This window comes from Xiphias gladius, chromosome 6 (genome assembly GCF_016859285.1).
Source record: "Xiphias gladius isolate SHS-SW01 ecotype Sanya breed wild chromosome 6, ASM1685928v1, whole genome shotgun sequence".
NCBI lineage: Eukaryota > Metazoa > Chordata > Actinopteri > Istiophoriformes > Xiphiidae > Xiphias > Xiphias gladius.
The window spans coordinates 29,959,850-29,987,138 of NC_053405.1; the positions used below are offsets into that span (position 1 = coordinate 29,959,850).

Consider the following 27,289-nt stretch of genomic DNA (forward strand, 5'->3'; position numbering starts at 1 on the left):
ACTTATCAGAATATAACTGCATACTTGATGATTTAAGGGAACAGGAGAAACACATACGAATTTATTAACTACTTGATTATTAATTCTCCACTGATTTTTCAAAAACACTGCTCACTAATGGCTTAGTTAATTACTTGGCTTGCAAATAAATTACAACTTTTAAAACCTTTATAAAGGGTATCATTTTAAAACTGGCACCATGAACGATAAATAAGACGTGAGTAAATGTGGAATGAAGACAGACAAATTGCCATGAAGCTATTTTCTTTACTGAAACAAAAAAATGAACTTTACAAAATGCTTGAATGATAATCTGGAAATTCAGATATTTCTCTTCAGGAGGAGACAACAGTAACGGACTGCTCATCTCCTGGGTCAACAGGTAACATCTTAAAATAGACTACATGACATTTACACTTCACAGGTTTCTGTGAAAATACACATAGAACATGTTTTACAAAACAAAGCAATAAAATAGAATAGAAAATCCCCCATGTACAATTCTGTTGATACTTTATGAATAAAATAAATTTATTCTGCACTGGACTGATGAAAGCAGGGTGTCTGAACTGGCGAACACTAGCATTCCTCTGTCTGGAGTCTCAGACCACAACAAGAACCAGTTCACAGGCAAAGGATCACATCTGAAGGCCACCATGTCTAAGTAACAAGTGCAATGTGATCAATGAGCTTGGCCAGGAGGGAGGGGCGCACAATCTGTAAGACATTTTATAAATGTACAATTAACATTCTAAAAGAGATTTTAACAAATTAGCAATGGCAGCAAACATCTATTCAAATGTCCTCTCAAACTGGACTTAAATTAAAAAAAAAAAGTGCAATGCACAACTTTCAGTAGAAGAGTGAGGAAACAACTGGGTAGACAAAGCGCATTAAAAATCTGAATGGATTCTTTAAAATTCATCTATTTACTGTAGAAAAAATAGAACATACATCATCAACCTCAACCTCTGCAGTATTACTGCAGACTCATGTCTGTAATGCAGAGGTTACTTTTATAAAGCACCTCAATAAATAGGCTGGTAAAAACAAGTCAACATGTAGAAGCTATATTCAGTTCTGTAAAGGAATGCAGTTAATATACAGGTAAAGAGGAGGCATAATCAGTAGATTAAATGGCATTGCTCCCACTTAAAGAAATACTTCATCCCTATACTATCACTTTTGTATCCATTTGTTACAACCATGTAGTCTGGAATGCTGGTGGAAACGTTTATACTCACAAGTGTGAGCAGTCTCTTGACATACTGAAGTTCCAGGGAGATATGAAAACAATATTAAAAACATTTCAGCGAAACCGTCCAAAAGTTTGCAGAGTTCCATCGGTATGCTCAATGTGTCCAAAACACTAGGGCTGCTCGTCAAACCTGAATGGATTTTTACCCTGTAAATTGTCACACTTGGCACACTTTTGTAAATAACAAATATATGTATAACAGAAAAATCTCAACTCAAAGGCCACTTACCAGCTCTTTCAGAGCTTCAGACTGCAGTTGAAAGCCCAGAGACAAGCTAGAAAACGGACCTTTGAGATAGGATTGTTGTGTAACATTACTGTTACTATGGTCACAAAACAATTCTGTGCTCAACCAATCCTTATTAAAAACGTTTGTTACTTTTTTGGTACCAACCGAGATGTGTCTGTAGCACCGGGTAGTAACTTACTCTTTGATCAGGTTGTTCCTGACTACAACTGAAATTTTGCCAATTTTAGAGGATGTCATTTAGGCAATGTTCATATACTGCTACTTGTGTTTAGAGAACATCTAAGAACTTTGGATTCTTATCTTTAAACATTTTAAAAACAGAGACTCCGTAAAAGTACCTGCACTAGTATAAAAAGATTTCAAGCCATACCCAGTACTTTGAGGTGTTTTTTTTTTTTTTTTGGTGTGTTTGCTATTGAAAATAATCTACCTGTAACTTCAGTGTTTGAAGAAATGGCTGCCATGTATGTTTTTCATGAAGGATCGCAAGTACAAACAATCTGTACGTCATTCCAGTCTATCAGAGGTAAGTAGCATACTGACACAAAACTTTTGGGTGAAGTATTCCTTTAATTAAAGGATAATACCAGTGCAATTTGTTTTCTGATTTATGCCTGTAAAGATCTTTTACATGGTTAGACTCTAACCATGTCAATGGATTCTGACAGTGACTTTATCAGCTCATGTTAATAAAACACCTTGGGCTCTGCTACCTGACCTATTCACCATCTTTCGGGTTGTATACAGGACTTTTTTCATCTTAACATAGGGATATTGTGTTGAATTTGGTCATATCTGAATGTAACTTATTGAGAAATTTCTCTCTCTCAATGTGCAAGTCTATGTCTGTTTGTTGCCAGTAGAGGCGCAATGCCCAATGGGAGGCGCAAAAGAGAAAGGTGTGGCCAACTTAGCCTGACAACTAACGGTAACGAAAGAAATTATGCAAAAATATGGCTCCGAGTCTCCGGTCAGGTTTGGATCTCAAATTTGGCACATACCAGTCAGCAAGGCCTAATTACCAAATGGGTAGAGCGGGCAGTAGCCCTGAGGCCTCAGACCCCCAGTGGCCCCAAAAATGTGTCCAGTGGTTTTTTGGTAATTTGCAAATAAATGAGATTTTAATTTCAGCTCTGGGAAATTTTGATGAGCATTTTCACTAACATGACATTGTACAGACAAAATCATTAGTTGATTAATTGAGCAAATAATTGGCAGATTAACTGATACTGCTAAACTTAAACACTTTTGATAATTTACTAAATCACAGCCTCAAATTAATAATTTGGGCACACAAATTAGTTAAATTAAAGAGTGTGGAGGTGACAAGAACAAAAGGAATACTTGCTACAAAGGGTGTTAATTTGACAGAATTAATTCTGCCATTTGAGGGCACAATTTAGTCATTTAGAAATTCTAAATATGAGGGTAGAAATGAATTAAAACTTTTACCTGTCGGGTTCCATATCATAGGCACTGATGGCAGAAGGAAAGAAATAAAATGATACTGATATTATCCTTTAAACTTAGGTAAACACTGAAGTGGTAGAGTTCACTGAAATGTTTAGTAAAGCTGTGTTAAGTACATTTCACATGAAGTTTAACACCTGCTTTGTCTTTTTTTAGCGGTGCCTCGACAAAATGCTACTTTATTGAATGCCATATGCCGTTTTTATATTGCTTCCTACTGTTACATACTGCCGGGGCTGTACGTCAGCTTACTGCACCGTGTGTGGAGTCCTATGGAAAAAGTAAAATAAAAAAAAATCCTGCTGTCGCCTTAATCACAGTCAAACAATCAAAGCAAACAGAATTCTCTTTGACTAAACAAAGATGGATGAATGAGAATTAAAAAACAGAGAACAGTCCAAAGCAGATCTTGAAGGAAGTCACCTGGAGCTACACTCTCTCGGTGGCTAGCTGCAAAGTTAGGGTACAGTGAGCACAGTTCAGTCTGTCAGTGCTGGTGGTGTGTGGGTGAGCAGACAGGGACCGAGGGTTACTCCATGATGGCTCTGTAAATCACAGGCTCTATGTAGTCCCCCCTGTAACGCGAGTTGATCACTCTCTGTCTCTTTGACTCCTGGATGATCTCCTTCTCTTCAAAGATCCCATCAAATCTCATGTCTGAAGCTTTAGACTGCAGAGACAAACACAAAGCTGCATGATAACACCACAACTTCTTTTTTTTACTGTCTTTCACTAGCTTTACTAATTTGAAGTTCCAACTCATTCCTTATTAAATGAACCCCCAAGATTAGACAAAGCTTATTAGGTGAAAATATGTGAGTGGCTTGGGTTGCACTTACCAGTCTGGACTTGACTCTTTTAGGGAGTTCCTCATCCAGAGTGTAGACATCATCTCTCTTGGCTGTTAGCTGCGACCCATCCTCAAATTCCACCTGTATTCCAGAAATGTAGCAAAGAATAGTCAGGAAACAAACCAAGCTGATCTGTGCAGTTCCTCACATGGTCATTATCATACAAATTTAATTTATATATCACTTTTCAAACACAAAGCTTACTACCTGCTCCATAATACGAACAAAAAATAAGGATAGACAAGAAAAGAAAAAAGCAGCCAACATCACATAACATCTTAAGAACAATATTGGAAAGAAGCATGTGAGCAACTTTTCTCTCTTGAAACAACTTCAGTGATTCTGCTTGGAAAGGACATTTCAAAGATGGGAGGTTCGATGGTAAAGACCAGGAGGCATACTCACAAAACACCCTACAGCTAAGAGCAGCTCCTATCTGGCTGGTTATGAGGAACGCTTAAAAATAAGGGGCGTCTAAGTCCTAACTTGAGGATTCCTATGTTTTATGTTTTTATGTTTTCTTCCAAAGCTTAGCAAACTGAATTGATTGAACATAGTTTAGAAAGGCACATGCCTGTGTATGTAAGGTTCCACAATTCACACTGCATGTCAGGACAAAAGCCAAGTAATGAAGTTCAAGGAAATTGAACTTTAAGACCTCTGTGATAAAACTGTGGTGAGGTGTAGATCAGGACAAGTGTATAAAACCACTTCTCAAGCTTTGGGTGTTCCCAGGAGCACAGTGGCCTCAATAACTTGTGGAATGGAAGAAGTTTGGAACCACCAGGACTCTTCCTAGAGTTGGCTGTGTGGCAAAACTGAGTAACTGGACAAGAAGGACCTTGGTCAGGTAGGTGACCAAGAACCCCTTGGTCACTCAATCAGAGCTTCAGAAGTCCTTTGCAGAGATGGGAGAACCTGCCAGAGGGACAACCATCTCAGCAGCACTCCATTAATTAGGCTTTTATGGTAGAGTGTCTAGACAGAAACCATTCTGAGTAAAAGACATATGAAAGCCCGATAGGTGTTTGTCAAACAACATTTAAAGGACTGTGAGAGCATGAGGAAAAATATTCTCTGATCTGATGAGACAAAATTTTAACCTTTTGGGCAGAACTCCAAACACTATGTCTGGCAAACATCAGGCGCTGCTCATCATCTGGCTAATACCATCCCTACAATGAAGAGACTGGGCAGAATTGAGGGAAGGATGAATGCAGCCAAAGACAAAAAAGTCCTTGAAGAAAAACCTGCTCCAGAGTGCACGCAGTCTGAAATGGGGGCGACGGTTCACCTTTTAGCACGACAGTGACCTGAAGCATATAGCCAGCGCTAGACTGGCTACAGGTCAAGTCTCTGTCCTTGAGTTGCCCAGCCAAGCCCCAGACTTAATCCCCATAGAAAATGTTTGGAGAGTCCTGAAGATGACAGGTCCCAGATGCTTCCCATTCATTCTGAGGGGGTTTGAGAGGCTCTGCCAGGAAGAATGGGATAAACTGCCCAAATGGTGCATAGGATATAGAGACTTACCAAAGAAGACTCAAACTGTAATTGGTGCCAAAGGGGCTTCCACAAAGTACTGAATTGAGGGTCTGATTACTTTTGAAAATGAGAGTTTTCAGTTTTTTATTTTTAATAAATTGCCAAAAATTTCTAAAAACATGTTTTCACTTTGGCCCCTAAACCAGGCATTCTTCTCCCACCAGCTGCGTCTTGAAATCCTGTCCACGAAGTTTGTGATCTTCATAGATTTCAAGGCGCAGCTGGGGAATGTCCTCAGAATTGCTTCTCTGCTATTTGCAGATGACATGGTTTTGTTCGCTTCATCAGACTGTGACCGTCAGCGTGCACTGCAGCTGAGTTTGAAGCGGTCGGGATGAGAGTCAGCACCTCCAAGTCTGAAGCCATGGTTCTCTGCCGGAAAACAGTGAATTGCTCCCTTTGGGTTTGGAATCCCCCAGGAAGAACTGGAAAACATTGCTGGGGAGAGGGACATCTGGGCCGCCTTGCTTAACCTGCTACCACACGACCCAACTTTGGATAAGCGGCAGAAACTGGATGGACGGACGGATGTTTTCGCTTTGTCATTATGGATTATTAAGTGTGGATAATGAGCAAAAATGCCAATTTTATCCATTTAAAATTAAATCTACAAGACAGTTAAGCGTGCAAAAAGTGAAGGGATCTGAAGACTTTCTGAAGCCACTGTAGGTATAGGCACCTTTTTGTTAATTTCTTATTTATTTTTTTTGAAATCACTTCAGTATTTTCTGTTTTCCACGTTGGCAATTATATTCTTTAGCTTACAAATTATGCTATTAATCACAGTAAATCAAATCTGATTATGTGACACAAAAGACACCCAAAAAAGAATTCTTACCAGGTACATTTGGATGACATGAGCTGCCACAAATTTGGCCCCATACACTAGGCCATCTGTCCATCGCACCTGAACCACTTCACCCTGGGGTGGGGGTCCAAGCTGAGCACAGTCTCGGCTCTAATAGATAAATCACACATTGTAGCGTTCTTAGAAAACCAAAAAAGGCACAGATTATATGCACCATGAAATGTGTCTAGTGCCATAATGCACTGAAATATTCAGGAGGACAAACATGTTTTATTTTTAACGTAAAACTATTAATATCCTCAGTGGTGATTATCTGTGAATTAGAAATTAAAAGTTGAACTGTTTCATTTGTGGTACATTAGTGAAACAAAAGGGAAAATCCATTACACAACATCCAGTAAATACCATGAATTCTCAAAAGCCAGCATTCAAATAATGGCCAAGCCTCAACTAACAGCCTGCGGAAAAAAATAAAGGCGGGTCACTAATAAAGGCAAAAAACATTGAGGGGTGTGGAATTACCTGCAGCCTGCTACAACAGCTCACGTGTTAAATTCAATATACTGTCCATCTCCACAGCACTAATTCCATAAGTACAGCTTCTCTTTCTAACAGAATAATAATAATAATGTTTTCATACTTTTACTGATTCCAGTCATTTCTTCTTTGCCATACCTTTTACAGATGTTAAGATACTGTCAACAGCAATCAACATTTCTTCACATTAAAAGACTTTGAATGTGACAATTCTGAAGGAAACATTGAATTCTATTAACAATTGCTTAACATTATTAGTGTAAAAGGGCAAAGTGGAACGCCTGACATGACTCTTGATGTAATGATGGAATAAGTGCTGCAGAATAGGACATTACACTGCATTTATCAAGACAACAAGGTAAACACAAAGGAAGTTTTGAGTTTAAATTAACTGGGTAAGAGGGGGAATTAGAAATAAAGGCCTTTCCATGAAAATTCAGTCATATAGGTCTGGTTCTCTCTGGGACTTAGCTAAAAAAAAAAAAAAAAAAAAAAAGGCTAGTATTTGAGAATTTACAGTATTATCAATACGATGCTGCAAAATGTTTTGTAACATTGTACTGTATGTTTTGTCATGAGGTATAGAAAAAGAAAATGGAAAAAAAATGATTTCATAAATGTAGAGGAATATATATAGATGGAGAGGAATTTAAATATAAATGGAAAATCTTTCATGATTCTTCAAAATTAACCCTACTGCTTTAGAAGAGGGTTAATGTCCTTTAAAGGAAGATTCCAGATTTTTATTACCTGTGTGTAATTTTTTCATTTGTTTCTTTTAAATATCAAGATTGAGATAAACCAGTGAACCTACCACAATGTCTTCAGGGAAGAGATTGTCGCTGAAGGAACCATCATCAAAGTTGACTTCATAGAATGTTTCTTTAGATAGCTGCACCACATCACACTGGTAGTAGCGGCCATTCTTGTGCTTGCATATCACCTTCTGTCCCACAGTCAGCTCATGCATGGCTGCTTTATTGCGCTGTCAGAGGAGATGCAGGAAATTACATTTTTACGCCTCACTAAAGTTGACTGGAAACGGTTTCAGTGTTCTCTGATATTTGGGTTATTTTAATGTAACAGTACTGGACAACACTTTCACTGCTGTACCAGCAGTGAAAAAAAGTAAAAAGGTACACATCTAGTTCACAGTAAATCCCTGAAGAGGAGATTACCAGATCCTCAGCAGCTCCTTACCTCAATCTGAGTGGGTCCTTTGTGTCGACAGCAAGTAACATGGACCACAAAGGGCCATTCATCCGGCTGCATGAGTACTCCAGCAGCCTGTGCACAGGTGGGGTGGTAGGCAGTGGGACAGCGGCCATGAGAGCACTGCACGCAGCAGCCAGATGCCTTCTTCATCCGCTTCTTACAGTAGTAACATTTCTGTTAGAGATAAACCCAGAGGAACCAGGACTCAGGAAACTGCAACAGATTTGAAATGACTCACGAAGATGAATAAGTTTGAGTACAGCTGAATCCTTTACACTTCATAACACTACATCTTGTTAGCTCAATAGGGCTCCAAGATTTTGCAGTACTGATGGCTGGATAATCCTTCAGTGTCGAGTTTGTCCTCATTTTGGCTCTATGGGATGCAGCAGCACCGAGATAACCACATTTTGGGACATACAGTTAGGTACATAAGTATTTGGACAATGATACAATTTTTGTAATTTTGCCTCTGTACACCAGCAAAATGGATTTGGAACAAACTGATCAAGATGTGACTGAAGTGTACACTTTCAGCTTTATTTCAATGGGTTTAACAAAAATATCACATTAACCATTTAGAATTTACAGCCATTTTTATATATAGTCCTTTATTTTCAGAAGCTCAAAAGTAATTGGAAAAACTCACATAACTATAAATATACTATATATTTTTAATACTTGGATAAAAATCCTTTGCAGTCAATGACTGCCTAAAAATCTAACAGCCATGGATGTCACCAAATGCTGAGTTCCCTCCTTTGAGGTGCTTTGCCAGGCCTTTACTGCAGCTGCCTTCAGTTGCTGCTTGTTTGTGGGTCTTTCTACCCTCAGTTTTGTCTTGAGAGAGTGAAATGCATGCTCAGTTGGGTTGAAGTCAGGTGACTGACTTGGCCATTAAAGAATATTCCATTTCTTTGCCTTGAGAAGCTCTTGGGTTGTTTTTGCAGTATGTTTTGGGATATTAACCAGCTGTACTGTGAAGCACCGTCATATCAGTTTTGCAGCATTTAGCTGAATCTGAGCAGATGGTAGAGAACTATACACTTCAGAATTCATCCAGCTACTTCCATCAGCAGTCACATCATCAATAAACACCAGTGACCAAGTTCCACTGGCAGACATACATGTTCATGCCATAACACTGTCTCCACCATGTTTGACAAATGATGTTGTGGCTTTGGATCATGAGCCGTTCCTTTCTGTCTCCATACTCTTCTCTGTCCCATCATTCTGGTACAAGTTAATCTGGGTTTCATCTGTCCAAAGAATCTTGTTCCAGAACAGGGCAGGCTTTTTTAGAGGTTTTCTGGCAAAGTCTAATCTGGCCTCTCTGTTCTTGGGTATTACTCTGTATTTACATTCATGAAGGTGTCTCTTGACTGTAGACTCTGAAAGTGATATGCTTACCTCCTAGAGAGTGTTATTAACCTGGCTAGATGTTGTGTAGGGTTTTTTTTTTTTTCACTCCAGTGTGAGTTAATGAGTTCTGACAGATTTGCAAATCTCTGATGCTAACAAATCTCATATTTCTCCTCTCTTTCTTTTTGGCAAATGATTACAAAACCCTCAGGTAGCAGTTTTTTCATTTTTAGCCAATGCTGACCATCACTTTCACCAGTTAAACTGACAAACGTCGATGGTGGCAGCTGTCAATAATTGACATTAATTTCGTGAGCAATTTAATTATAGGCCAAAATTGGTCAAGTTGTGTGTTGTTGGGACTGAGTGTTTCTCTAGTTCCAACAACAACAGAGTGATATGTCTTCTCTAGTAAAATCAGCTGATTGCTTCACGACAGTGGCAGGAGTCACATTCTCCCAGTTAGACTGTCATTTTCATATCTGCAACTTCATTCATGTCATAACTTTACATTAAGCTTATAAACTTAAGTATTTAGATCAAGATGCTTGTGAAAAATAAGGTGTGCCAAATTTAGTAGGCTACAGACATTAGTTCAATGTGTCTGATATATATTTAATCAGTATTTACGTAGATATGAGCATCGGAACTGACAGTGTCAGCAGATACCCAATACTGAACAACTTGCATCAGGACATCCCTACAGGAAAAATACTGGAAACACTTTCTCTTCTCCGACAAAACCTTGTTTTTTTTTCACAAATTATTTCATGTTGCTTTTTGCTGTTTTTTAAAATAGCTGTTAAACTACTGTCATTGGAAGTCAACACATCCTGCTCAGGTATTTCACATTAAAAGCCTTCCTGCACCTCAAAGTGCTTAATTCCACCTGCTCCTGGTGGGCCTTAAAATTCATCTGCAGGAAATGTTAAATTTCATGGCTGGTAAATGCATTGTTCTACTAAACAAACAGCAAGGTAGTGGAGACTGGAACAAATTACTGAAGAAAAAACAGTATTTCTGTTAAAGTCAGAGAGAGAGATGACTGTCGGTACACTGATTTTAATGGCCATAAATCGATCATGTAAACTACTAGAGTGCAGGTGATTTTACTCCCCCTGACCTTTAGAAGCAATGAGTTTTTATTTTTTTCATGCTGGCTATTATTTGAGACCCAGCCATTATTTGAATACCAGGCTTATCCATTAAAGTGTGACTGTTATTTCAACTCACCAATTTAAATCTCTGCAAAGGGATACCACTTAAATCCACAGGACTTCTCTCAGTGATGTTGACAAAGCGCGCCTCCAGTACAGCCACTGCACATAGTACATGTACCCACCTGCAACACACACACGCACAAACGCACGCACGCACACATACAGAGACTGTTCACACTGTTCACAACTGTCATATTGGCTTCATCAAGCAGTAAGATGCCTATTCTGTCCATTTTCTAAATCACTATGACAGCTGATTCCTGTTAAATACAACTTAACGCATTGGAGATACATGGTCTACTGTGCTCAAGTGTTAAATCCTGTAACCTTGGCAACATGCTGGGCCTGAATTAGCGCAAATATGATAATGCTGATATTTAATGAGTTGCATCCAATACTCTAGCTAAAAAGATACAGCAAAAGGAAAACCGAGTTTCAGAATTATTCTGACAAATATTATAACAGATGTGCACATAATGGTATAATTTATTGTGCACAATAAACAACAAATATCTGTTTAATTTGTGGCCGATATCTATACGATAGTAAACTGGAGTAAAGTATAACCTCAAGTTTCATTCTCTCTGCTATTGTCCCTGCTCTGTTGCCGCATTGTGTGCGAACCTGGTATCGAGTGGCATCCCACAGCCAAGGCTCCAGATTATCATATGAAAGTGATGACTGAAACTCCATAATCACATCAGTGATTGATTTTTCTTATTTATCAGTCAATACTATATTGGTCATCAATAAACAGTGCATCCCTACATAATATTCAATCAGTTGGATCATGACTATTCCAGTTTTCTGACTCAGAATTCCCATATTTGGCTGTTAATGAGCAGCTTAGCACTTTAAACCAGTTTGATTTGAATAATTAAATATTATCTATTTCAAGGATAAATGACCATCATCAAAGTGCATATGTACTAAAATAGTTCAATGTATTTTTTTCCCGTTCGTTCACCTGTTTTCCTGATGACTGGAGCAACTTACTTGTTGTTGTTGGCTTTCTGCAAGGCTCCACCTCTCAGTGAACACAAGCAGCAATTCTGCAAAAAGGACATGGCACCAATCAACTTTCCAGACAAACAATATGAAGCAAAATCTCACTTTCATTGTTGTAGCAAGTAGTAGTCAATGAAAATTCAACTCTATTTGCAGCCATTGTCAAAACCAGCAGCTACAGCTACAGCAGCTGGAAAACTGAAAGAGGCAGTGTTAGTTAAACATGTAACTATAGTTTAAATTCTTAAATGACCACTAAACTACGCCTATCTCATGCTTATGTGGGTCAAACAGTTGTGGATGTGATCTATGGTTTGTACGGCTATATATAACCATCTCCAGCTCAACATTATATAGCAGTAATGTAACGGGACAGAATCTTCGTCTGAAACTACGGAGGATAGTAAACTCAGAGTACATAAACCCGCAGCTAGAACATGAAGTTCATTCTGTGTATCGTTTTGAAACTACCAAATGCTTTGTTTAACACCGGGCTTCTGTTACCAGCAATGTTATGAGCAGCAGCAGCTGACTTATTGAAAGGTTGTTGTTAATTTAGAGTTGAGAGGCGGATTTCGCCTGTTGATATCACCTCTGCAACACTAGACTAATGTGTTGTATATGATCAGCCCATATAATGCTTTATATTCTGCACAGTAACTGTGTTTCATTCTTTCATTTACTTTTACTTCTACTACTATGGAGTTACATAGAGGTAATGTATAACGGTATTTCCCTGTTTCTTGTTACTGAATAGGAGATTACCTCTATGCAATTGCTGTGTGTACATTCATTCAGTCATACAGAGACATGATCACGGTGAGCAGAAGGTCTGAAGTGTAATGACTTTGTTAGATGCTTGTAACTGAAAAGAAGAGGACTACTGAGATTCGTTTTTTTTAGCTTCCTAAATGTTGTCTTCACTCTAGACAAAACTCCACCAGCATCAGAAATAGGTCAGGGAAAGCACAAGCTGCCAATCACAGTTCTTGCTTTCCCCACATGGTATCTCCATCCACACTGTAGCCCTGACGTGTAGTTACTTCAGCTTTGATGTAACCTTGGAGCCTACGCGCATAGCCGCCGTACGCTGTAGCCTCTTATCAGAGGTATAAATCCACCTTACCCATACACGTGAGCCTCTGCATTTAAGCAGACATATCTCAGTTCCAAAGTATACACGTATGAACTGCAGCATCATTCTGTGCTGATTATTCAGTGTAAAAAGGCTCTTTATAAGTACATCACAAATGGTGTTATCGCTATAAAAATCACATCAAACCTTTACCAACACTACTAACCAGATTTATGAGCAAAAAACTGGGGAAAATTTAGTGAGTGAGCTTACAGTGTGAGCTCTGCTATTAATGGGCAGCAAACCTGTTATTAGTTATTACATAATGTTTTTTATACTGAAATTTCAGCATTTAATTTATTTAGTATATTTACAATATTTCATTTACGAAAAACAAGAGATGGAGATCAGTAAAAGTAGAAATAATCCTCATTTCTGCGGACCATTATAGTTGACCATCACAAATAATGTGATCGCTGACCTACTAAGACGGCGCTAATTAAACAGCAATACAACATGTAGAGTAAGTTTACTCTGGAGTGCTCACTGACCTCAGTCATGGCGTTGACCTTGCAGCGCGCACATTTCCACTCCTTGCTCACACTGGCTGGATCCACACCATAACAGCCTGGAATATACAAACACAGAGACACTGGTGACACACTGGTGCACTGACTGAGACCGACTGTCATGTCATTACAAAGGCCTCTCTTAGCATGTGCTGCCACCCATAGACAGTGTTAAATCAGTACAGTTTTAAGTGGCTGTGTTATGTCCAAGATCAGTCATCAAATGCTGCTGTCTAATTCTACAGTCAAACACATTTCTGTGTTAATGACATATGAGAAAATTGGGGCTTTTAAAACTGAGCAAAGAGACGCATACAGTTAACAGGGTTTGTGTAAAAACACCTTGATTATGTGCTTGCAAATGTGAGACACACAGGCTGTGTTACTCGTTTACAACCAATATTCTCAGTTCAAATGTTTGTGTACTCACTGGTGTGGACCCGGACGCTGCACTGAGAGCAGCTGATGAGGAGGCTGGTTCCATCTTCCTCTAGATGAGGTGTGACAGGCTGTTGCTCACACTCAGAGTCCTCGTCTGTGGTGGTGGTGAAACACATCTCTGGGATCAGAGGTTTGGTCCGCATCCTCCCACCAGGCACCACGACAGGACTGTCTACACTGTTCGCACATTCAGTCTGACAGCAGGCAAAGCACACACAAGCATGAAGCCTACAACACTGTGCAACAGTTACTATCATATTCTTAATATGGACTTTTACTAAAACTACAACTTTTTTTCCCACACACCACTGCTGGTCCACAAGCAGTATGTTGACTGTTATTCCACCCATCCAGGTTATTATCCTCCATAATCTCTGTTGGTACCTCTTTATATAGTGCCTGAGGCAAAATGTCATGCACTTAAATACTTATTAACAGACTGGAAACCTGTAATTACAACTCTGTAATGCTCTGAAGCTCTGTGATGTAACAAATGTATCTACTTTAATATGTACACACATAATTATTGAAAAATTATAAAAATGGGAAATGCCACAGTAATGTCAGCCTCGGAAATAAAAATGTGATATTTTTAATGCAAACACTTAAATGTATTAAGGAGACCAGCAGGCATAACAGACAAAAAAACGAATTTGTGTGCACAAACCATGCTTTTGAATTTATTATTTGTGTGCAAGAACTAACAGAATATAATGTAAAACAATCTTATCTAAATCTTAATACTGATCTTGAAATTTTAATCTTGACCTTGGAAACAGCAGTTGAGAATCATAGCTTAAAGGTCCACTTACTCACTTGCTCTGTAATGTTAGACTGTATCACATGGTCCTCATGATCAGATCAAGTTGACCCAGTGGCCATGGAAATGGAGATATTGATTTAACATTATGTTCAAGGGATGTCACAGATAACCAAACACTATTTAACAGGCAAGCAGGGAAAATGTGTAGGATAATCCATACATCTCCATCCAAAATCAAAACAAAACTGCAATAAAGACAAGCACATTATTTAGATTAGATTGTCCGGGGTCTCACTACTGTCACTGTTTATTTTGCACTGCATTAACGTAAGGCTACATAGTGGTTTATGTGCAGCTAACTGATAGCAGCAAAAGCTGGTCAGTATTGCTGAAACAACATCAATGTAGCGTTACAGCTGTAGAAACAGGGGAAAGGGGCATATGAATAAATGTCATAACCTAATCTAATATTAATGTGAGTGAATGAATTCAGTATTTGTAGGCAGCTCACCACCAAAGCACAGGTGTCAGCCTGCTGATAACACTCAGAGCAGTCCTCACCCACTGACCGGAGTAGCCACACTGTTACTGTAACAGCTCCTACTCTTATTAATTAGACCTTCAGGCCATAGACTGGTCTGACTCTACATACTCTACATGAAAAGTGCCCTAAGATAACCCCTGTTTTGATATGGCGCCATATAAATAAAATTGAATTGAACTGAACTGAACTATTCAGTCATTTGTCCATGAGACACCTGCTGGTCCCCATAACGTGTGGTCTACATGTTGGTGCAGCTCAACAGATGAGTGGAATCTGCTCTGGTGCGGATTACCTGCTGGTATGTGTGGAACAACATGCAGATGGAGCAGTATGGAGGCTTGGAGCCCATGCGCTGGTTGTACTCCCTCTCTTTCTTCAGGTTGGGAGGTCTGCTCTGCCACAGGTGAGCCAGAGGTTTGGCCCAGCTCTCCCCCTCCAGACCGCCCTCCTCTACTGGGGGGGCCTTCTCTGGAGCCTCTGCACAACAGCAACGTTAACATTCTCGTTAGAGATCTAACGTGCATTTCTAAATACTAGGCATTCATATTAAGTGCTAATATTAAGTGCGATGGTGCAGCATCCCCCTTAAATTTTTACTGCTGATGTGACTGACCGTCATCACTCATGCCATCCTTTATGAGTGGATGGTGGCCTGGCAGCTGTCCTAGATCGCTCTCTGGCTCTCCATCTTGAGCCACCTCTTCTGCCATCTGCTGGAGAGAAAACACCTACTGTTAGCCTCAGCATCCATGCTGGAAATTTCTTTCAAAAGACCATACTGGTTGTTTAGCATTTCTGCATGCTTATAGAACTAAAACTTGTACCACATAGGTAACCCATCATAGTGAATATCTGTCATTTTTATTTTATCTTTAGGTGCGGTTTCTCTAGTGTCTATAAGCAACAAGGTCAGTTAAAAAAACAAAAGAAAACGCTTTTGTGTTCAAGGATGTTCAGTTATTTGGGTTAAGAGTTGGCTGATGAATGACATCCTTTAAATACAACAAACAACAACTCCGTTTTTCACATTATGTGTGTTTGCTCATTTTTTTCTGTTTTGGATTTGATGGCTTATCAATGCAAAAAATCTAGCTGAATCTCAGCATTTTTGAAAGCAATACCAAGCCAAAAACTACATGAGGGCAGTGAGTTGATCACTGCTATGGATTCAAGTCTCAAGTCTTAACACATAAATTTTATAAACTGCACCGAACCAATTTTTGGAGAAAATGTTAGCAATTGTGTAAAGTGTACACAACTTATGCTGTTGCCGCAAGGCTAAAAGATGCAGAAACCACAGCTATGGTCCTTCAACGTGCAGTATAGTATTAGGTGTGTATAACATATGCATCCACTCACCGCTTTGCTAACAAGTCTGTTGTCTTTCTGCATCTCATTGTCACTACCCTCACTCCTCTTCTCCTCCTTGGGTGGGGCTTCTCCCTCTCCGTAGTCTCCTTTGGCATAACTGTGGACGTGCAGGACGTCTGCGGGGCTCAGCGTCCTTTGAAATAATTTGTGTGCTGGGCTGCAGCTGCTGCCCAGCTGAGGCTCCTCACTGCCACATGCCTCCTCAGCGCACAGAACCAGCACCTGGCTGTCGACAGGCTCAGGAGGACAGGCGTCTGCAGCCGATACGCTGCTCTTCTCTTTTTTTGACGGGCTTCGTCTGTTTGAAGTTTTCTTAGTGCTTGCTTTGGACTGGGATTTAGACTGTGGCTTGGTGTCTTTCTCCTTCTTAGGCTCCAGCTTGACGTTCACCGTGTCTAAAAGAATAATTGAGAAATGGTGCACATTATTGCAACTACTGATACTACTAAATGTAGTTTCTCCCAAACCATTAGAGGACCTTGGTTAAGTATACCACTTTCTCAAATATCTACTGTGGATAACCTTTCAGTCAGATAGCCCTTATCTGACATTGATTGTTCTTCTACTCATCAAGCCTTTTTCACACAGTTAGATCATCTGTAATCTTCCCCCCTGTTTGGGCAGCAGAAACAACCTTTGCTTACACTGCTCTGGAGTATATTTCATATGTATAGTAGTTTGTTCATCCTGAGACAAAACTGCACAAATAACATATTGTAATTTACTTCCCTCTACAATAGACTGCAGATCATGGTCCCAAAGTGTCCCATAGTGTCAGGACAGTAATTGCAACCCTTTATATTAGCCTTGCTTTTATATTTGGGTATTACTTCTCATTTTATTGTAGTTTTGTGAGTCTGAGTCTGTATTGTTCAGCTCATAGTTCACCACTGAAATAAACTAATTAACCCACTGTGTTAACAATATAATTTTATATCATATTAAATACTCAATCTCTGCCTCTTTCTCATGAACATGTTCAAAGGCAGATTGGAAAATGCAGGGTTAACCAAGCCAGCTGATAACCAGATGGCGGAACCTCCTTTGACATAGTTATCCAGTTGTAGTATCTACTATATAATATGTAATTATAAATGTTGTATTGAAACTCTGAAATGACAAATTATGAAATGACTTTGATCAGAAAAAGGTGAAAAAAATAGCAGTAAAACACAAAGGTTCTGTCATCATCCGAATATACTGTGCTTGTTACTGGATGCCCATTATTCAAATCTGATAACGGAACTTTATGGAATATAAAGTTGGGAGAGTTAGTTGGCTCTTAAGATGTTGTGGTCTGTTTGATTCATATGCTTGCAGTCCAGTACCTGGAAGCCTGTAAAGTTCTTATGATGGCTGATGATAAAAAAAAAACAGAGGCTGGGATGCATGTCCAATTTTGAAATCGATTATATAGTAGTGACCTGGAGTAACTCAAGTTTGCATAGACTCCTAACTATACAAACCTGCATTAGTAACTAGCTTTGCTATTGGTAAACCCCACCAAAAATGAAGCTCAACAGAGGGCACAGCAAGTGTGCAACAGAACATTCCTTTTACTCAAGTTTGATGCTCTCGTCTTAAAAATGCTTTTCTTAGTTTAAAGATCAGTTTCTACTCATAGGCTGAATTTATTTTTTCACTTAACACAAATGCCAACTGCTGACACAAAGACCTCTACTAACTGTGCAGTACCTTTATCTGGCTTGACAGGGACATTAGTTGGAGACTCTCTGCGTGACAGCTTGGCCCTCTTTGGCTCCACCTCCTCAGTCTCCTTCAGAATCAGCTCAGGTTTGACATCTTCAACAGCTTCAAGCTGACGCTTTGTCCCAGTCTGAGGCTTCGGACTGATGCATGGGAGACATTATTAAAGACTGACAGAATTCAAAGGGAAACACTGTTTCTCATAGACTGGTGACAGTCAAGCAAGAATTCTGAGAGAAGTAGAGGGTTTCAGTACAGGCACCTATGAATCTTTAGCACATCTTCACAGTGAACTCACTGCACTGAATCACCAGTGTCACAGACCAAATCAGTGGCTTTTAGCCGCAGCTCCCCTCTCTGGCAACTTAGAGCACTGGTGTCAGTTCAGCTGTGATGCACAGTACATTAATCCCTTGTTTATTAAAAGACTGCAAAATCCAAACAACTACAATGTGAAAATTATTGCAAATAGTTGGCTGCTAAGACGTTTACCTTATAAACAGTGCTTCTTGAGTACAGGACTAGTTTTGTAGTGAACTGAATCTGAAACCGTTTGAACTGGCAAAAAACTGATTGTACTACTGAACTGAAGACAGTCAAATTCAGCACAGAAAATTTGGCTGCATTAGCGGTGACGTGTTCACTTTTGTAATAACATTGTGTATATCTAATTTAGGATTAAAATATATCCTTAACACGAGTAGTGCTGCAAAAATATGCCATGTAAATAGTTTAAGTAAAGCTTTCAGTGAGGAAAATTCAAGGCATTTCATAATGAATTACTGATCATTAATGTGGACAACGATTCACATCCACAGTAGAATAACCACTGAATGTTGTAGAGATGTATTAGTTGCGATTGTAAATCCAGACCTTTTGCCCTCCTGCATGGGCGCAGTGGGATTCTCAGATCCAGCTTCACTGTCTTTTGAAGTCTCAGTCTTGTCTTCTTTCAGAAACTCATCAGCCTCTGGTGTGGGTTTGGTGTGGTCGATCGGAGCGTTGTCTTTCCCTGCCTTCCATAACTTATAACGGTTGGGCTGAAACTTGCGTACAAACACATCCATGGAGATCTTCACCATGTCCTGACGGCACGAACACTGGGAGGAAAACATGGATCAACATTTTAGTCTAGGTTTGAACTGTGGTACTCAGAGCAGTACAGAATAATGCTTGGAGAAAAGCTGAATTAATTGTTGAGATTGATAGTATTCTCTTCAGTAATTCAGATATTCTTGTTAAGATTTGAATATTTGAAAATCTAAGTTCCGAGAGAATGATTCTAAGAATGTTTGGGGCCCCTTACCTTTCCTCTAGAGCAACCATCAGGTCAAAATTTTCACTTGTACACATGCAATGTTAAAATCTAATGGTTAGATGGAAGACATAATTTACTGAGCGCGCTCACAGTCCCCAGAGGATGAACCCTTTCAAATATGGAAAGTCCATGAGCTTCCCCTTTTACTCACCAATAAATCTGTCAACTTGGCACACGAAAGATCTCATTATATAGACTACCATAAAATATTATACGGACAACAATGGTCCCCTGAGGATGAATTCTTCTTATTTTAACCTCATGACCTTTGTGAAACTCAGGATTATTTTAGCCTTAGCATTTTGGCCTTGTAAGGCTTTAAGAACAGGATAATAATCAGTACGCTCCATCCAACACTGTCTTACATTTTGCAGGGTTTAATGAACACTGGAACTTCGGCGGTTCAGTTCAAACAAAGTCTGGTTTGACTTCCCACTTTACAATGATAGATGATTTTATGATGACAGATCTTGGCATGAATTCAAATGGTAAACAACTATTAAATCCATCTACTGATCATGGGAACTGTCAAGAAAGCGATCTCCCAATCTGTATAGGTGAATTTTCCTTCATATATTAGAAAGTGAAAAGCAGATAAACGGAGCTCTGTTGAGCTTGTGTCCTCCTCCATGTATTTAGCAGTTCATCGTGAAAAGTTAGAAAACATAGCGACTACCACTTGAATATTATAGTACGACGGTGCTCTTTTTTTCCACTTGTCCATTATTATTCATGACCCAATAATCAGCAAACAGGTGTGTCAGTAACCTTACTCTTCTTTTGGTAATTATTACTTGGTACTTGCAAGCTAGGTATTTTGACAAAATAATGTGACATAATAAACCACGATCCCTATGAATTTTTGAAATTTTGCAGCAACGAATCACTACATAGATGTGGCTGGAGCTTTTGCACGTGATTAATCACAAGCTGTTCATGTGTACCAGTGTTGCCTGTTTGCCGTAATCAATCCATCGCTCGGTGGCAAAGTTGGTGGACTCAGCACAGTTGAAGCCGTGGTTGAAACCAGCATGATAGCCAAATGGGAACGTTACAATGAACTGCCCAGCCTCCTGAGTGACCTGAATTAAAAACAACACACAGAATTACAAGGGCCCACACCTTTTTAGCTGAAAACTTCCACTCTTAATGATTAAATAATAATAATCTCATCGTTATTATTATTTAATCATTAAGTTTATTTTCTTTTTTCTCCACAATGTCATGAGGTCAACACAAAGTAAAATAAAAGTCACCTTCTCAAATGGTATGCCATATTTTTTCAGGATTGAGGGTGAAATTAGAGTCATCTTGTGGCGCAGGAAGGCTTCACAGCTCTGAGCATTTCCTGGGAAGAAACCTGGAAATACAGGAAACCATCAACACAACCAGTGCAGATGACCCTATTGCTTGTGTTCCTGTATTTTAATTTAAACTGTTAAATGGGATATGTACACATACTTGCTTTTGTGGTCTGCAAGGTACTTTCTACACAGTATAAAGGTTCACTGAAAGCAGTTTTTCCTCTTTAGAACCACTGAGCATGACAAGCTGAAGAGACATGTGGCAATGTGCTACTAATAAATGGAGAAATAAATCTATCTATCAGTCTGTCAATTTGTCTGTCAATCAGTCGGTCTGTCTGTCTATCACACAAACAGTCAGTCTGTCTTCCTTCCCTGTGTCCTTCTATTTTATGGACAACTACTCATATTATCGACTTCAAACTTCACCTGTGTATTCTTTACTTTTTATCCCCACGCAAGCATGATGATATATCAGGATTATTAACAGGAGGAACAAGTCATTTATGCCCCGCTGCTGTTATGGTAACATTACGTTGCACCATGTGTCATCTAACGTTGTTATTTGGCTGTTGTATAGTTTCTGTTTCCTTTAACGGCCTGGTGTGAGTGGGAAAATGGCTTCAACTGACGTTAAATAGTTTCAGATATTTTCTTCGCTGATGCAAAAATCCATTTGGCAGGGATTTTCTTAACTGCACATTACTCCAGTGAGGAAATAAATCTGACACACAGTTAGTAAATTAATCTACACTCACTTATCAGTTTATTAGGTACTCCTAGATAAAACTAATGCAGTATAATACAACAGGCCTGCAATAAATCCTCCCTTCATGAGGATTATAACATTCAGTTTTTATTGAATCTGTTGAAGAGGATGTTGATGTATTTTAATGGTCATTTTGGAGGCTGTAATTTGTGGTGCTGTTGAAATGCACTGGGTTATAGTGAGACGTGTTCCTAATCAGCCTTAATTCATATAAATGGATTTTATCTAGATGTGCTTAATAAACTGGCGAGCGAGTATGTGTGTGTGTGTCTCAGCAGTCCTTTTGAATTTGTGGTCCAGTATTTTCTGATCAGGTATCAAATGACAAATAGGGTTTAGTATTATTATTTATATCATAACACAGCACTGACGTGGAAATTAGATGATGATGATTGGATGATTGAATAAAATATTTAACTATTTATTGAGATAACAAGCACATTTTCAATGGGCACTGCACTAATTGGTTAAAATGAGAGAAATAACAGTATGAATGGTCCATTTTCATGTGGGATTTATTTAGATTAAAATCCCTTTATGGAGTTTTGCAAGAACCCATTACATACCCTTGGCAAGTCGTTCCAGTCTTTTCCCATGCTCTGGTGGGACAACATACCTGGGGAGCAACAAAAGTACAAATGTATCCAATATGATGATAGCAGGAGAGCAAACCTTGCCTCCTCTGAATACTACAGTCTTTGTAAAGTATGTTTTACTCTGGATGACACCTCTGCTTGTTTATGGTTTTTTGTTGTTTTTGAGAACGAAGACTATAAGTAATAACCAAAGAGAAGAACAACTCCTCTCAACAACAGCTCAACATTCTCAGGGTTACTGTAGTAACTTTAAGGCAGGGAACACCAATACATTCAGCAACAATTATCACTATCTTTGTGGGTTTTATCTTCCACAAAAAATGTTCAATGTATCTAAAACGAGAGCTGTAACACTACTATTTTGTTTCTATTTATCTCCTCCAGCAAAAAAAAACCTCATTTAAATGACAGTATTTTTTTAAACCATATTTCATAATTATTTAGCAGAAAAGAATATTGTTTAAATCGTTTTTTTCCAAGTTTTTCTTTCTTTTTTCTTTTTTTAAATTCTAGTTGCCGTGCCTAATGCTCTCTTCTGGTAAATATGAAAAATACAGATGTATGTGAATATTTTATACACAGATACACAGAGCTGTTGATTGTTCCGATTGTTCCAGTGCTAATGTCCTGATAAATCTAGAATCTTTCTGATTTTACTGTTAAAATCATTTCTAGGAAACTTCATAAATTTACAGGGTATTTTGGGTAAAGTGATTTCCAGAATGCACTGAATCAATGTTAATATAGGAACAGTAGGATGTTTTCTCATTATCTCAACAAAATCATTATATAACTAGGCATGTGAAATGTTTTTGTTTCACATTCTTGTATCTGCAAGTGACTATATGTCAGCAGTGGTAATTTAGAATTGTTGATAGTTTTATTGTATTTTTACATTTAGGTTATTAAAACAGATGCTGTGATTACATTTGCAGCAGTGAGAAGCTAAAAAGCAGAGACAATGTGTGAAGTGTCTGTCCAGCACGGTGTGACGGTGTGTCATTGACTGTACCAGGACTTTGGCTCTCCAAAATGCAGGTAGTTGATGCTGTATAGATCCATGTCCTCAGTGTGCCACGCAAAGGCACTCTTCCACATCCCAAAATACAGGTATGGTGTGTTGACTCCTTTGATCTTGATCCCACTCTCATTCTCCACAGTATCCAGAATGGTGTTGAGATGGCCAATGTTCCATTCAGTCACATCCTGCAAAGGAGGGGTTCATCAGAGGCTGTAAGTCACAGTAACACTGATGTAAAAATGAAACATGTAGCACGTTTAACTGATCCAGAAAAAAGGGGAAATTACTAGAGATGGCTGGGTGTGTGAGAATAAAACTGAAGGGTTTGTTTTAGTACAATGAAGAGATGTAAGTTCCAGTTGGTAGCATTATCCAACCTATTACCACTCACTGGATCGTACAGTGTTCCACTGACATCAGCCCCATAAAGAGGTGGGTTGAAGGTCAGGTTCTTCCAAAACTTCCTCTCCAGCTCGTCAAAATCCACATATCGTGGATTGCAGAACCTACAAAGAGAAATGTTTTGGGATAATTAGTGAAAACCATCTGATGTCCAAGGAGAGAGCTCATTTCAAAGATATAGGCCTATGGAGATCACATACTCTAACAGGTTGTCTTATAGTAAATGTGTGAAAAACATTTATTAATCAACTGTTAATCAGTCAACTATAATTTGGCTATGAAAACTGACTTGTCCATGTTGGAGGTCTTGCGGAACTCATGGACGGTCATTGGTTTCTTCTGGATGTTGTACTGTGTGAACAGTCCTGACTGGCCGGTTACCACCTGCTGAATGGGTGCTGGAATCACCAGGTCATCAATATCATCATAGGTCCGTCTAGGTTTCCAGCCTTTAGGGGGAATAACCTGCAAGAGGCAAAGAGAACATAAACACACTGACAACAGCATTTAGAGAAGAGCACCTCAGAGCAGCAGAGTTGCGAGAATGACATGACTCTGTTGTACTGATGAAAATATATCAAGACAACATGTCATGCACAGTTCAATAATTATTTCCAATTGCTTCAACTTTGCTACTGCTAGTGAAACTCAAATAATCCTCATCCGTTCAACATCAAACATCAGATTTTTCACATTAAAAGACTTCCAACAGCTCAAAGGGCATTATCCCTCCCTTGACTGGTAGGTTTTTAATGTGGAACATGCTGTTTCACTTACAGTAGCTTAACACCAATTGAAAAATTGACAAAGCAGATGACACTAGAATTATTATGCAAATATTATGCACAATGTAGCATGTAAACTATTAGAGTATAGATAGTTCAACTGATACATTGACACAAAAATGTGCCAATGTGTTCTGATTTAAAACCTGAGCTAAACTGTTACTCAGACAATCTCACTCTTGCCAACGCTGTCTGCTGTCGCATCAGACCTGGCAGTGTCTGTGCTTCTCATTTCGAACAACTCGATTAGCAACGCACTTCTTAGACTGCTCATTCTGCAGTAGGCAGCCAGTTGTCAATCAGCCTTTGGTTCATGATTCCAGCCGGAGAGATGTTTGCTTTAGCACTGCATCCATTCTTAATCCACCACTTTTCAACTCACCATTACACCAGGCTGAGCTAAGTATCTGCTGCTGTGTTGCTTGTGCTTTCATTCATTGATAACAACATGACATGTTTTGGCTCAGTACTAATTGTTTTTCATTTGCAACGCCAGAAAGTTAGCTATGTCTGCATCATTGGTGGCTATTTCTCAGTTTAGCCTGGCTGCTGTGCTGATGCTGTAAAGATGAAAATTGTGTTAAGCATGAATTATTGGCATTTATGGCTTCTGCATGCTTGCAGGTGATGTTGTGCTGCTGGCTACTCAGTTTGCTATTATGCCGCTGAATCTATGCGTATCTCTGCGGAATCTTTGTAGTCCTTGCAATGTATGGTGGGATCCAAAAGTCTGAGACCACCTTAAGTGGCATTTGTATTTATTTATTTAAATTGCAACATGCTTGTTTCATATTCAAGATGGTGGATTGCAGTGGTTCTCTTGTTTTGGGGGTTTCTATGCATTCCCTGCTCATAATTATCAAGCAAGGAGCAATAATTTTGTTTTGGGGGGTTAGATCCATCAGTGGAATCCACATCAATGCCTGGATTCACCGAGAGTTCCCTCGACACAGCAGAGCCTTTTTTGGCAGGGATTTGGTTCAGGTAATGTGTTGGGCTAATCATATTTTCAACTTGAATCGGGAAGCTGCAAATGTCCATCCAGCATTCTTCCATCTGTTCATCAGTTTTTATGTACTGCCTGCTCTGTGCACGATGAACTAGTAATTATTAACTACTGAGTCAAGCATGGCTAATAATGATGTCTTGTTTTAATATAATACTGCTTATCCCAAATACAAACAGTATAAGCTATAGGACATAAATTACATTTAAGGAGAGATAACCAGTCAACACTTTTTATCATAATAATGTGAAAAAACACAACAGACGCTACTTACTTTTGCCATTCCAGCTTTGTGTGCTCCTTGTGACTCCATATAGGCAATGTAGCGGCTGAAGTCCTTGAACTCCTCTTTAGAGGGGGTGAATGTCATTATCCTGGAGGCTACGCTTTGGGCTTGCGTGTCTGTGGTCATCTTGCCTTGGGTTTGTTAGTTTGACCTTAACTCTGATTGTTGGAAAACATGGACATGATCATGAAAACATCTAGGTTAAATGCGTGACAGTTACGTTTGACAGTGTCTGACTTGCTTTAAAGCAGTATCTTAAACTCTTTTCAGCCTGTGACCCAGACTGCATCAGTTTTGTGTCATCACTTGACAGTAACCCACTGGCTCAAGCACACTGCTGAAGTTGCTGTACAATTAAGGAGTTAAGGGGAAACTTAAGGGGTAATATTTCCTGGCCAATTCTATGTTGGCCATTTAAATGTATTGAAATTGTACTAAATATCATAGTAACAACCTTAATGCTGTTAAACTCCTTGTCAGATTAGTTGAACTTTTAAAATGGGTAATTGCACTGCTTTTTCTTCATCCAGACCATATCTAGCTCAAAAACCACCATATCTAGACTTAAAACCTGGATTTGGTTATAAAGTTCACTTCAGGGACTGTTTAAAACCCTACTTCAGTGTTGTGGAAGCTTTATTCTATTTGTTGAAAAAGAAAAAGGGAAGTTTTACTGTTTTCTCCATCCAGACCACATTAGACAAGGTCCAGAATAAAAAACAATACTTCGACCACATTAGACCAGATCGAGTTCAAAAACCACCATACTCTGACTTGTCAAACATGAACTAGATTAGCAAGTAGACTCCAGAGACCTAGTCCCACATTTGTAAAACCTTTATTCCATATTTAAAAATAGAAAAAAGGTATGCTTCTCAATTTTTATCAATCCCAAAACACACAAGACCAGGAGTAGAACACATACCACTACATATTTCGAATAAACTAACATTGAAACCCAGAGAACTATTTATAACCCAATTTAAGATATGTGAAACTTTTATTCTATCTGTGTAAACGGGAAAACTTTCTCCAAAATTGTATCCAAAGTATAAAGTTGTGTAATATAATAAAAATTGTTATTTTTTTTCGTTCACCGAGGTTCCATAAACCTCCACTGACTAAATTAGTTAAGTGATGTGCAACTACGAGAATCTCTTGCTGTACGGTAACCAACAGAGAAGATGATCAACTTTCAGCTTGCAGGTAATATACACTAAACCCTGGCTTTACGGACTTTACTTTGGGGGTCTGCCGTTAATCCTGACTGATTCTGTTCCTCAGTCTGTGATTGGGTGAATACCACGTCTGTTACACACTGTGGCCCACTGACAGCGCTGCTCCTGGAAAAAATATTTAGCTAGTGCGCTAGCTAACTTGCTAACAGCAAGATAGCTTGTTCTGTGTCCCGGGAACTAAAAGTGTAGTCAACAAAAACCAAACCATTGTCATATTCAGGAGTAAACGGCAAGTAACCAGCATTTACATGCAATGCCAGTTGCCTTTGTGAAACCGGATAATAATTTACTGAAAGCACAAGCAACCGCTAAGTGTGTAGCGGAGTCCGAGATCTGACAGCTGCCTTCGCTCAAAGCTAACCGACTAGCAAACACGGCTTGTTGCTGACCGTCAGTTTCTTGTGTACAAACTTAGAGTTATTTCTCCTCTCAGCAAAAGAACAAACTCTAAAGTGACAAACATTAACTTACACCCGCTGAAATGCAGACGAGTTTTTTTTTTTTTTTTTTTTTTTTTTTCCTCAGATCACAGGTAGTGGAGCAGAAATACAGCCATCATCAGGGTAGGAAAGA

At 39.0% G+C, this 27,289-nt stretch overlaps 1 protein-coding gene across 7 annotated transcripts; it reads right to left on the bottom strand.

The window, feature by feature from the left end:
- Positions 1 to 257: 257 nt before the first annotated feature.
- kdm4aa (lysine (K)-specific demethylase 4A, genome duplicate a) lies at positions 258 to 27,289 on the bottom strand. Of its 7 annotated transcripts, XR_005707582.1 has the most exons (25): positions 27,188 to 27,289; positions 25,467 to 25,636; positions 23,691 to 23,866; positions 23,391 to 23,505; positions 22,991 to 23,184; positions 21,949 to 21,998; positions 20,566 to 20,669; positions 20,254 to 20,391; positions 18,865 to 19,091; positions 17,980 to 18,134; positions 16,273 to 16,679; positions 15,527 to 15,626; positions 15,206 to 15,390; positions 13,596 to 13,800; positions 13,148 to 13,224; positions 11,510 to 11,565; positions 10,527 to 10,635; positions 7,917 to 8,105; positions 7,531 to 7,701; positions 6,210 to 6,329; positions 3,818 to 3,910; positions 3,402 to 3,648; positions 3,207 to 3,248; positions 2,961 to 2,984; positions 258 to 717 (listed from the first exon to the last, which is right to left on the bottom strand). XR_005707582.1 is itself a non-coding variant. In XM_040128739.1 (22 exons), exons 2-22 carry the CDS (start codon positions 25,602 to 25,604, stop codon positions 3,508 to 3,510), a joined length of 3,147 nt encoding a protein of 1,048 aa, XP_039984673.1. In that variant the 5' UTR covers positions 25,605 to 25,636; positions 27,188 to 27,289; the 3' UTR covers positions 2,648 to 3,507. The 7 variants fall into 7 exon arrangements, 4 of the variants coding, with proteins under 4 accessions (XP_039984673.1, XP_039984672.1, XP_039984674.1 ...); XR_005707581.1 differs by having other exon boundaries at positions 3,207 to 3,648; XR_005707580.1 differs by lacking the exon at positions 258 to 717 and having other exon boundaries at positions 2,648 to 3,248.

Coding starts and splice junctions, on each gene's coding strand:
- kdm4aa (XM_040128738.1), bottom strand. CDS start 25,604: ATGACCACAGACACGCAAGCCCAAAGCGTAGCCTCCAGGATAATGACA. Junction 13,801..15,205: donor TGTTCCACACATACCAGCAG/GTAATCCGCACC, acceptor GCCTGCTGTCAG/ACTGAATGTGCGAACAGTGT. Junction 10,636..11,509: donor CAGAAAGCCAACAACAACAA/GTAAGTTGCTCC, acceptor TGTGTGTTGCAG/GTGGGTACATGTACTATGTG.